The sequence below is a fragment of the Drosophila subpulchrella genome, chromosome 3L (genome assembly GCF_014743375.2).
Source record: "Drosophila subpulchrella strain 33 F10 #4 breed RU33 chromosome 3L, RU_Dsub_v1.1 Primary Assembly, whole genome shotgun sequence".
Taxonomy (NCBI): domain Eukaryota; kingdom Metazoa; phylum Arthropoda; class Insecta; order Diptera; family Drosophilidae; genus Drosophila; species Drosophila subpulchrella.
The window spans coordinates 21,331,979-21,341,627 of record NC_050612.1 but is presented as its reverse complement, the minus strand read 5'-3'; the positions used below and the strand labels follow the sequence as shown (position 1 = coordinate 21,341,627).

The window sequence follows — 9,649 nt, the reverse complement described above, 5'->3', positions numbered from 1 at the left end:
ATTGAAACGGGAACAGGATATTGTCTGCCACCCATTTATATCGTTTATATAATAAAGAAAGGAAGGAAGCCAGGACGTGTGCGCAAATAAAAAATAGTGCGTTCGAGCGAGGAGCAAAAGGTAAAAGTGTGATAAATGTCAATTTCCTGCTCAGCATTTCGGACACGCTGATGACTTCATCAGCCGCGATATCCTTATGCGGAAGTCATCTAATAACCGGCCGACTCTCGTAATCCTTTTATGGAATTAATCAAGTGTGGCCATGACAAAAAATAGAGATATTCCAGCTGTCCTGGGGGAATGCGCAGATGCAAGGGAACCATTTCTCCCCAAAAGGCTCACGAATGCTGCAATTTGATACAGATGCAGAAAGACATATTAACATATAAAAGATTTCCTTAGTAGTTACTACACAACTAATACAAATTGTTTATTCAGACATATTCAAGTACAAGAAAAGCGTAAAAAGGCAATGAAAATTGAAAATTCCTCTGTTATTCCGCTCACATTCCGGGCGAGAGGCATTCATAAATTATCCATAAACCAGTACAGCGATTGGGCAGAGGAATAATCAAATTTATGGACATTGATACAGTGCAATGTCTTGAATCGAAAATAAACAATTTTTATAGTTTATGTGGTGTTTGTCGATGTGATTTCCGCTCGGGAACAACCTCAGGTGGGCTCCGTCCGTCAAATTGTGTTCGGTTTTCGGATTCAGTTGCAGTCTGCATATTAAAACAAAAGAATGAAAAATCCAGGGGCGACCAGAGGCAGCAGCTGCCTTGCAAATGATCCTCAAGTGACCGCAGAAGGGCCCAAATGACAAATGGAAACTCCTTGAAAATCTTGAGCAACTGTCACAGCAAGCTGACTGTTGGCAAAATAACAATTAGAAAACAGTTGCAAAAGCTGATCTGTTTTCTGCGATCATTAATCATGCAAAAGAGCAGGCAGACCGAAGATCCCTTGATCGATTTGAATTACTCGAATTCGAAATCGGCTTCACATCGAGTGTCATTAATTATGTCAGAGTTTTGTAGTTCAAGAGGGTCCCGCCATTAACGGGTTAGCTGAGTAAATAAATAACGTTGGCCGACAAGAAATGCAGATCTTTCGGTTTGAATTCCTAATCAAGTGTCATTAATCACGGGGTCGCTTTGATTTTGGCATACGTTCAAGGTGACGGCACGAACAATTGCCGCCTCTGGGTCTCTTTTTCCTCACGTGACATTGGAAATGTAATTTTTCCGGCCATACCAGTGCCACCCCGAAGTTTTTCCCTCCGCCAAATGGCCACCGAACCATACCATACTATGCCGAAAACTCGAATTCAAAGGCATCCACATGCAATTTGCCGTCTTGTTGCTGCGAAACTAGAACACGAATGAGAACTTTTTATTGCCATTATGCTGGCTGGCTTTGTTTGCCCTTAGCCAGCGACAAAAAACATACAAAAATGGATACGTTTAGCTTGAATCGAAAACGATATACCCTTATATGACCATCATGTGTATAAGGTATTTTTAATATAAAATAATATTTTAAATAAAGAAATCTAAAGAAATATAATCGATGTATTTATAATAATAATTGTGAATTATATATAAGGTTTCCAAATAGTTTAGATCTCTACAAAATCTTTACAAAAATGTATTTTTAGTACAGGAATGAAATTAAAAGCTGTGCATTGTCATTCCCAATTTTATTTTCATAAATAAGCTTTTCAATTAAGTTGGCATACCTCCATTTAGCCAGAGTGTAAAATAGTAAAATAGCCAAGAACTTAAGGTCAATTTTAATTCCGAGGCATTGAACTTCTTGTTGTAGTTGCTGGGGTGGGGTGGCTTAATAAAAGAAGGCGGAAAAGGGGGAGGGATGGGGATCGACCTCGCCTTGGCTCCGTTTCTATGATTTTGGGAGCTAGAGTCTAGAAACTTGCAGAGGCATGCAATTAATTCCTCAATGGCTGCATTGTTGTTACGTGTGGAGTTCGGATCACAAAAACGACTGCCAAAAGATATCTCATAGTTACACAGCGGACAAAATGCGTTAATTAACAGAAATATGCAGCGCCCACTTGCTAAAAAAAAAAAGAAACACTGTCAGAAACCGAAAAGAACGCCCCTCGAGCAAATAAAAATTTGTTTGCCGAGGACTCGATGAACCTGGAAGGCAGCTTACGCCCGGGTTATTTATGATTTTTCGCATAAATTTACGCGAACGCTCGTAAAAATGCGTGAAATACGACATTTTGAGTTCTGTGAAAGTGTAACAGACTCCGGCCCCCAGCCAAAGATATACCCGCAGATCTGGCCAGAGATCAGCAACCCAAAGCTCAGCAGCTCACCGTGAACAATGTGGCAGCATTTGCTTGATTTGTGGCTTTCAGAGCGTTAAGCCCCGGCAACAATGTAGCTAATAGACCTGGTCGAAGGCCTGACGAGGAATCCAATCCGCATCTAGGCAGCCCAAAATTCCCAGACACGCGAAAAGTCCTTTCTCACGGGCTGGGAATTTCACTAGAACAAGTAGCCAAGTTTGGAGTATGCTTAGCATGTCATTACACCTTTAAAAGCACTTTAAAATTGCTTAGAGGAAATTAGTTTTTGGTATGCGTAAAACAAAGGAAGAAAAGGTATCAAGTGTGTAACTCTAAGCCAAAGTTAATAGAACCTGTACGAACTATTTGAATTTCGCAAAGGTAGAGTTGATGTATACATTTTTTTAATATACCTTGTAATTTTATTTTTGAGTGCAAGCAAGAATATATATTACGTTTTATAAATAACCTGGACTATTTGGATTAAAAAAACACTCCTGTTAAATAAATAATATCTTAGGAACTTCATTCAAAAAATAAGTAAGCATGAATGTTACAAAATCAAATTTAAAAGTCATTACTAAATACTAACAACACAACGGTGTTTGGGAACATAAACAAAATGTATAAAATTGTTTATTCTCCTCTTATTCCTTATTTATAATCTCCAAAAGTAAAAGGACATAAATGAGCTCAAAATGAAATAATTTTAGGTAATTTAAAAAAATTCTTCTCGTATCCCTTTGAACATTTGGCACCTTTAAAAATAAATTCATATTTGGGTGCTTGCAATACAAATTGATATATTTAAAGGTTTTACATAAATGGTTTACAGTCGTTCTAGTTATGAGTTGATGCATTGTAAAAGTTTCCTGGTTTCCGGGGTGACCTTCAGTCATCCGCCAAGTCACCCACTCCCACGGTGGCCTGTGGTGGAGCCGTGGTGACCGCACTGAAGGGCAGGGCGTGCTGGGTGGCCGAGGCCCAACTTCTGCGCGGAAGGATCCGGCCGAAGTTGAAGTACTTCTGCCTTAGCTTGTCCTTGATCTCATCCTCGTTCATAATGGCACTGGCCTCGCGAAAGTTTAGGAAAATGCGACCCTTATCATCGGTTTTAATGGGTAGAATCTCGGTGCAGACGTTCCGGGCCTTCAGAAGGAAACCCTCCTCTTCCTGTTCACCCGCTGCAGATGGGGGTCCTCCGGCTAAGTTAATCAACCGATCTTCGGGCAGAGCCGCCACACTATCCAATCGAGAGTCCATCGACAGGGATCTTGGTGGTTTGGCAGTGCTCGGGTGGTTTTTCTTCTTCCTCAGGCAGAATGGATCGCGATCACTGGCCTTGACATATTGAACCACCGGTCGATTGACACCCCACTTGGGTCGATCGTCCATCTTGTTGGCGTCCTTATCCTTGTTCTGGTGCTTTTTCAGATTCTTGTCCTTGTCCTTATCCTTGCTCTTGGCCTTAAAAGTGGTCGTTGTGGTTGTGGTTGTAGTCGTTGTGGTCTCATGATCTTTTTCAGCAGTGGATTCCTTAGCGGGTTGGGTCTGGGACTTTGATGTCTGGGTTGTGGTGGTGGTGGAAACCTCCCTCTTGAGCAGCACCTTGTAGAAGTTGTCGTGGAACAAACAGAGATCGCAGTTCAGGGGCAACTCCGTTTGGGTTTCCACATCCGCCTGATGACCCAGTTCGTGATGGAGTTCATCGGTGTCGTCGGAACCGTTTAAATGCCCCATCTGTAGAGGCGTCTTGAGGGGTATCAATGCTAGTTTATCTTGCTCGGGCACCGAAACTGGAGCCACATCCACCTCCAAGGAGTCCGGGGAGAAACAGCCACTGGCGGTGACCAAATCCGTTCTCCCAGATCTCGCAGTCTCCAGTGGATCCTCCTCCTCCTTTTCCGCCTGGTAGCCATCCTCTGTGTAAATCGAGGTGTCTGTGCGATGGGTCATCGTGGCCTTGGAATAAGAACACGGGGTCTGTGGTGGTGGTTTCTGCATGGGCTGCTGCATAAAGTAAGTGGCTATCTGGAGGTTACCAATAGCATTTTGTAGTCCAAAAATATCGCTGGTAACGGGCAATGGTATGAGGGTAGCTGGTTGCATCAGCAAAGCCATGTTCTCCTTGTCCTCACCCAGGAAGGAGGTTTGTCTTTTATTCTGAGTGGGTTCCTCTTTCTTGGGATCCTTGGGTTGTTTAATGGGTTTCGTTATGGTCCTTCGAAGGTTGATGGGTGTGCCTATCAGGACCTTTTCTTCTGTGATAACTGGTGGGGGACCCCTCGGTGTATGCGATTGTTCTTCTTCTTGGGCTGAAGGTTCTTCGGCCCCAGTTTCCACCTCGTCTTCATCCTCCTCCACGGATTGAACTCTTAGAAGCTCGGACTCATCCTCTTCTGTTTCCTGGGACATTTTGGATGGCTGGCGAACCATTCGCTTCTTTTGCTTCTCCAATTTGGCCGCAACCTCAGCTTTCTGAATGGCATCCAGCATTACCTGCTGCTTCTTCTGCTGAGCCTCTTCTCGTTCCAGAAGAGTTCTCCTCTCGAACTCCAGACGTTCCTGCTCCAATTGCTTCTGTCTCCGAATGCGCTCCTCCTCGATCTGCTCCTCCTGCCGATGGCGTTCCAGCTCCCATTTCCGGATTAATTCCCGCTCGTGAAGCTGCTTCTTGATGGCATTGTGATACTCGGCTGCCTTGCGCCTCTTGTCCATTCTCTCGGCCAGAGTTTGGGCATCCAGTGGGGCATTCTGACCTCTTAGATAGGTGGAGGATGACTGCATGGACTGGACGTCGTCCTCGCTGTCCTTGAGGTCGTGCATCCCCCGGCTAAGCCATCCTGGCGGCTGCTGGGCGGCCTGATGGCCCACTGCCCCATTGAAGTTGGCCCAGCGAGCCCGCTCCCTTTCGTGCTGCTCGTGGACATAGAAGTCACTCTGCTCCGGATTCCCAATCTGCACCTGGTAGGTGTTCGAGGTGGAGACGTCGCGACTCATGCTCATGTTCGAGGAGCTGGGCGGGGCAGGCATGTAGCAGTATCTATAAGGATTATAGAAATCATTTATATTGAATTTATTTGTACTTAGCAAAAATGTAAAGTAATTAATGTTAAAATTAAAATAATGTAAATACAAATGATGACAAAACACATTTAATAATTGGGCATAAGTTAAATTGAACTAGGGTCTTATATTCCTACCTCTTTAAAAATATTTGAAATAAGTAGATAATCACATATGTAACTATGGATACGAGAAAAATGACTTAAAACATTTGCCATGCAAAAGCGAAAATGTAATTAGACATTTAATATTTAATATTATCTAGTGAACTGTGCTTATTAAAAATCGGAAGATATTATTGCACTCTAAACAATAGGTACTACACCAATGAGTATTTAACTACACAATTTTTATTTCATCAACTGGCAGTTTTCATTATTTTAATGTCACAGCTCTGCGTTGATGGTATGGGGTACTATTATCGCCTAATAAAAATTTATAAAATTAATAATGTGGATAACCAACTGAGTAATTAATCCAAGTTTAATTGCAGTTAGCTAATTGGTTTTCTGTGTGATTGGGTCACTTGGTTACTCACCCATCGGCCATGTATCCATCGGCAGCCAGAGGTTCGTATCCCTGCCCTGGCACACGTCGTCCCTTGATGGCGTACACCTTGCTCAGCGGATTTCCCGGGGGCGGCTGATGGTGGGGCAGGGGGATGGGAATGGGTGCAGGAATCGGTGCAGCTGTAGAGCCCGCCATTATCGATCGTCGGAGGCGTCGGCACCCAGCCACGCCCCCTCCCACAGCGCCCACACTTCCGCCATCCAGGACACTGGCACTGCCCATTCCACTAATGCTCTCGATTTGGCTCGCACCGTCGTTGAACCAAATGTCCGGGGTGTGGGGATTTTTGGGCGTATCGCTTAGATAGCCGGAAGTGTCCTCCTCCTGGCAACCAGGAGGTCCCTGGACTCCACCTCCGCCTCCGCCCGCTGCTCCCCCTGGGTTGCCAGCGCCTCCCGGGGGATTGTTTAATCGATGTGCCTGTGCCCCGTTGCCGGGATCAATGTCAGTTGGTTTCCCCGACTTTTCCTGGTGTCTCACCCTCTGTCTTATGGCTGGCAAACTGGGACTCCTCAGGCGTTGCTGTTGCTGCTGCAAATGTTGCTGCTGTTGCTGCAGCAAAAGTTGCTGATGTTGCAGCTTCAAATGTTGCTGCGCCTCCTGTCGCGAATTCTGCATCCTTCCCTTGGCCGTTTGCAGGGATGTGGGCACCAGTTCCGCATAGCGAGCAGGATTCTGCATCTGCCTAGAGGTCATTCCGGGGGCATAGCTACCTCTCCTGGTCCTGCGATACATGGACTCATCCTCGTCCTCGAAATCCGCATCGGCATCCACATCCAGATCGTCGATGTACCGCTCCAACTGGTTCATATAGGCCTGATTGCCCTGCCGATACTCCGGCTGCTGGCGAAGGATCAGTTGCATATCCGGACCTGGAGCTCGTCTCGAATGACTAGAAGTTTGATTGGAGGTCGAGGTCTGGCTGAGATCCAAGTTGGAGTAGTAGGTGCGGATGGAGGTGCGTTCGATTTTGTGGTGCGAGGTGTGCTGGTGATGGTACATCTCATCCATGCGGGCTATTTCCTCTGAAGAAATGTATAGTATTTTTAAAGATATATTAATATATTAGTTATATCTTTGTTGACCCACCTCTCTCCTTGGCCCATTGCTGCTTCTTCAAGTCCAACAACCTGTGCGTTTGCCTGGCCTCCGGTCCCGTAATCATGTCAGTTCATTGCACTTCCACTTTGCAGACCAGAAACAGAATAGGACTCAGAAATGCCAAAGGTCGGCTGGAATCCTAGCACTCGGCGAAGCACCACACCAAGGCTGCGCAGGAGCCTCACTGAAATTCCTTCGAACCCCGGGCACCGACAGCCGAAATTCGATTTGTTTTGCATTGGAATGCCAGCGGGTTGTCCTGGCAACAACGAGCCCCATTCAAGGAGTAAACAAAGCCAATTTGAGTACCTTACAAATGGGGTAACATAAGTTTTTTATGAGTTTTACTTGCTAAAAATATAAAACCATGCCCTAAGAACTAATTAAAAACATACAAGTTATTTAAATTAAAAAACGAATTGTCTACATATTAAAAACTTTAACGGATAGTATAGCTTGCAAATCATTTTTTGACATTGTATTTGTGCACCGATTGAAAATGGAATACTAACAATAGATCTATGCTTTGGGAACTAATATTGTATTATTTGTGTTTAAGAGTGTTTAAAATTTAGGTGTAAAATCCTATAAATTTTAAATTAAGGCATTAGCAATTCGTTGAGCCTCGCCTAACCTTCCTTTTTCGTTTTTGGTGGGGGCAGTCCTTGCACTCGCTTCTGGCAGTGGGTTAATGCAGTCGGGTAAACTTGTTATGTGGGCGGTAAGGCGCCCAGAAACTAAGGCTATCATCGCGTGCCCGATGTCTGTTCCAAAAATACACACTCTATTTGCTATTTGTTGGTATCAAATAAAAGGACAACGAAGAAAACAAGGAAGACTCCTTCGACTTGGGTTTGGGGTCTATCGATTTTCCATCAAGGGTGGACTATCCCCACACGCGTAAGTTCAATTACCGCACATAAGGAAAACGCGGGAAATGAGGAAAGGACAGAGCAACAAGTTATCCAGCGGAATCTTTAACCTTCGGGCGAGCGTAGGTGTAAAATGCAGAACGAACGTCCTTCGTGGTTGGTTGGCTTTTCCTCGTCCAGATCCCAGTCTGTCCATTCGATTAGCGGAGGGACCAACCTACCCGGGCTCAGAGAATTTATTTCCCATGGTCAAAATAGAAATGACCAAAAGATAAAGGCCAGAGAAATATCTCATAACCCATTTTCCATAAACACACAGAGACCACAGAGCCAGATCGGCCTGGTGTGGTTGCCTTCTGCCTGCTTTTTGGCTTTCTGCCCCGGTGGTGCGGTGGTGCTGTTGGGTCTGTTTTATACGCGTGGGCGTTGAAATCACTGCCAGTCAAAAGGTCATGTTATGATCTTGAGCGAACTATGTGTCTAGGCATGAGAGCATGGGAGCCCGGTCCCGAACCCAAATAGAACCGAGAGTTGAGTCGAGTAGAGTCGACTCAACTCGACTCGAGTCGAGAGCAAGGCCCAGTCTTAAAGACAGACACACAGCGAGCACACTGAAAGAAAAAGTAGCGCAAAGTAATTGTAATGGGATCTATTCATTATAAGATACATACGTAGTAAAAAAACGCTTAGTACTTGTTGTAATAGAAATATCTCAAGAATATGATCATTTTCAGAATGGAATGACAACATAAATGAGTATAAGTTTAACTAGGACCTATGATAAATGAATTAAAATAAATCTATATCTCCAAACCATTTTTTGCAAGTGCCGAAGACAGGGCGACCAAGAAAAGGAGCAGCTAAAGATCAGGCCAAAAGCGAAGTTGGGGGTGTTGGGGAGAAAGACACAGGGGATGGGGGAGGGCTAGTGCCACAGACGGAGACGGCAATCAAGAAATCCCACTTGATACAAGTGCATTTATAAGACATTATAATGAGTTTTTATAAACTTAAACAGGGTCGCTAGAGAGCGGCCCTAGGGCGTCACTTAACCAGAGAAGTCCCCGCTCCCAGCTCCCCATCACCCATACTCCATCTTCCTCGCTCCAGATGATCTCGGACATTGATCATGATGAAGATCATGATCGAGATCACCGGGGATCATCAAGATCATAATTGCTTATCCCATGCAGCTGGGTCAAGAGTTGAGGCGACCCATCTCCCATACGAACACATGTCACCACTCGGGGATTTTCCCCGGCCAGTCTGTCCGTTCCGAAAAGAAAGTGATCATGCCAGGGCCAGGAGTGATGATCGGCTCGATCATGTCCGCTGCCATTTAGGCAGCAATTTTCATTCATCTTCCAGTCGGTACCGTCCAGAGATTTTCACTTGTCCGCTGGCCGATCGGGCGGGCAATCAATTGAACGATCGCGCTGATCGCGCCGGATCGTTTTGCTCGATCGCTCTATTCAAACGATCGATGTATCATTTAGCGTATAACCTCAATACACCTACCAATAAACAAACAAGCCAAATGCCTAATAATTGTAATTTTCCATATTTTTGTCGAGTCTACGATCGGAGACGAATGCGATGAACTCAAACACGATCGGGCCCCGAAGGCAAAGGAGCCGTTTAAATGGCAGATAGAGAGAGATATATGCATAAAGACAGCTGGGGTAGAAATAATAGTTTTTTTGCTTATTTGCCAATA

The 9,649-nt window shown here is 44.8% G+C and overlaps 1 protein-coding gene across 1 annotated transcript; it reads right to left on the bottom strand.

The window, feature by feature from the left end:
• Positions 1–3,183: 3,183 nt before the first annotated feature.
• On the bottom strand, positions 3,184–7,210 carry LOC119553915. The gene is made up of 3 exons (XM_037864590.1): positions 7,049–7,210; positions 5,928–6,984; positions 3,184–5,366 (listed from the first exon to the last, which is right to left on the bottom strand). The coding sequence occupies exons 1-3, from the start codon at positions 7,122–7,124 to the stop codon at positions 3,215–3,217; spliced, it is 3,285 nt and encodes a 1,094-aa protein (XP_037720518.1). The 5' UTR covers positions 7,125–7,210; the 3' UTR covers positions 3,184–3,214.
• Positions 7,211–9,649: the final 2,439 nt, after the last annotated feature.